At 43.0% G+C, this 2,702-nt stretch overlaps 1 gene segment (V, D, J or C); it reads right to left on the reverse strand.

The window, feature by feature from the left end:
- Positions 1 to 933: 933 nt before the first annotated feature.
- LOC114689166 lies at positions 934 to 1,689 on the reverse strand. The segment is given in 2 exon segments: positions 934 to 1,445; positions 1,545 to 1,689. Coding segments are annotated over 2 exon segments (558 nt in total).
- Positions 1,690 to 2,702: the final 1,013 nt, after the last annotated feature.

The raw sequence follows: 2,702 nt of genomic DNA on the forward strand, positions 1-2,702 counted from the left end.
TAGAAAATTCCTTAGGCACATTAAATTCAGGGAAATTATATGAGTAAAAACAAAACATAAATATTAAAGAAGAAATCAAAAGACATGTTGCCTGTTGAGTGGATCATGAACTTCATGCAGCTAACTGATGCTCAGGGTGTGTTACTGGCTGCATTGTCCTCAGAGCCTCGGTCATGGGGCTTCACACACATTTTTATCATCAGTTCCACACCTGTGTCTGGTGTGCACATATTTTGTGAGGACAAAGGTGAGAGTGAAGGTCATCAGGGTTCTTGGGTCTCTGACATGACTTATTTCCTTGTTGTCTCTAACTTGAATCCTACACAGAGTTATCACCATGGTAAATATTAAGACTCTTTTCCCGAGTTTAGGGATCCCCAATTTCCAGTCCTTTTGGATTTTTCAGGACCTGATCCAGGTTCCCATAGAGAATCACTTCTTCCATATATGATGTTTGCACTTGTTCAGATCAGAGTATATCATATATTATATAAAATTACACATAAAATGCTGTTCAGTGGTTCAAGTTCTGGAAACACAAGAACTATTGAGTAGGATCAATACTCCTAGTTCTTCATAGCTACAAAATACTGGGTGTGGCAGACAACAAATAGTCCCACCTCTGGGATGTGGAGACAGTGTGAGCAATGTGGAACACTGGGCAACCAGTCTAACTGGTTAGTGACATACAGAACCAATGGTAGATTTTTGCCTCAAACACTATGATGTAGTTTGGTAGAGAAAAACATCTCATGTCAACATCAGCAGAAATACACACATACACACGAACATACACAGAGGAAAGGGGGAAGGCAGAGAGGGAGTGATAGAGAGAGGTAGAGATGGAGCAAGGGAGGAATATATAGAGAAAAATATAATAAAAAAACTAAAACCACATAACAATGGAAAAAATTAAATAAACATTTGGACACTTCAAGGATTAGTACACACTATACCTTTAAAAAGAATCCTTGAGTGTGATATGGAGAAGCAGCCAAGAAACAGAGGCCAGCTCTTAATGCCTCTCTGAACAGACTCATCCAAGACCCACACTCTCTGTTCTAGCAGCGCCCCTGCTGGTCCTGGCACACTGCAGGGAGGTTTGTGTCTGAGTCCACAGGAAATTTGTATCACTGTGCTTCTGGCACAATAATACGTGGCTGTGTCTTCAGATTTCAGACTGCTCATTTCCAGGTACAGGGTGTTCTTGGCATTGTCTCTGGAGATGGTGAATCGGCCCTTCACGGCATCGGCATAGTAGATGGTACCCCCACCACTACTAATGTATGCGACCCACTCCAGTCCCTTCCCTGGAGCCTGGCGGACCCAGTTCATTTCATAGCTACTGAAAGTGAATCCAGAGGCTGCACAGGAGAGTTTCAGGGACTTTTCAGGCTGCACTAGGCCTCCCCCAGACTCCACCAGCTGCACCTCACACTGGACACCTGCAGACACAGTGAATTCTGGTTAGAAAACTGTCCAGAAGCCAAATTTTCTCTTTCTTATTTCCACACAACACACAGTACCCTCTCTCTACGAAATACCTTTTAAAATGAAGAGCAGGAAAAATGAACGGAGCCTCAAGTCCATGGTGAGTGTTCTGTGTTCAGTGCAAATCACTGAGTGGGAGGACTTGGGAATCCAGGGCTGGGCTCCTCTGCCAGAGCTGCAGGGTCAGGGCAGGGCTGGTTTTCATGAGCACAGAGACGTCTTATTTGCATATTGCCCTGCTACAGGAACCACTGGGATTGGACCCAGGCAGGAAGTCAGTGCTCAGAACAGATATAAGTCATCAAAGACATTGACAACAGATGTACAAATAGTACTGTAGTTCTGTATGGAACCTTTCCTTACTTCATTTAGTTTTCTATTTTCCAGGTGCTCACAACATGCTGTGTTTCCACAATGTCATATCTTTTTAGCGAAATTAAAAGCACCACACACAGGTGTGTTTCTATCTAGGAGCTCAGGCTTTCCCACTGTCTGAGCTGGACATGGCTTCACTCATATGTGTATCTGGGACAGGGTCACACCTCCCTGGAGAGGTTAGCAGCACACCTTGCTTGTGACAGCAACACTTTGGAATTATCTGAATTTCACATATTTATTCTACAATGCTGTCATCAGGACATAAGAGGATTACAGATGAGACATTCCTTGTCACTGCCTCTCTACTGCCTTGTGGTTGCTATTGAGACATTCCTATCTGCAGCAAACTCACTTGTTCTGCACCCTGAAATTCTCCCTGTGATTCCTTTAAAATCCGAGTTTCCATTATCTTCTTCCATCTTTAAACCAGGAAACACATGATTGTCTCATATTTTGTTAAGAACGTTTTCATCCCCAATTAATATAATTAGCATACCTGGGGCTTTTAATTAATGTTCAGAATGACGTTGTTCTTATTTAACCAGTTCTTTTGTTTCCTTCCTACTCATTCTCATTCTCTCCCCACACCCCACTTTTGCTTTCCCAGTCCAGCACTACCCTGGGCAAGTTCCCAATGCCCTCACTTAAGATGGCTTCCCTTCCTAGGGCTCCTGTTCTAGTTCCAAAACCTACAAAACAGAAGCCAGAACACATAACACACACAATCTAGGTTCTGTATATGACAGAAACAAGTAGTGTTTGTCCTTCCCAACCTTGTTATATTGTTTGGCACATTGATTTTCAGTTCCATTCGTGTTCTTCCAAATCTCAGA

Source organism: Peromyscus leucopus, unplaced genomic scaffold (assembly GCF_004664715.2).
Source record: "Peromyscus leucopus breed LL Stock unplaced genomic scaffold, UCI_PerLeu_2.1 scaffold_1542, whole genome shotgun sequence".
Lineage (NCBI taxonomy): Eukaryota > Metazoa > Chordata > Mammalia > Rodentia > Cricetidae > Peromyscus > Peromyscus leucopus.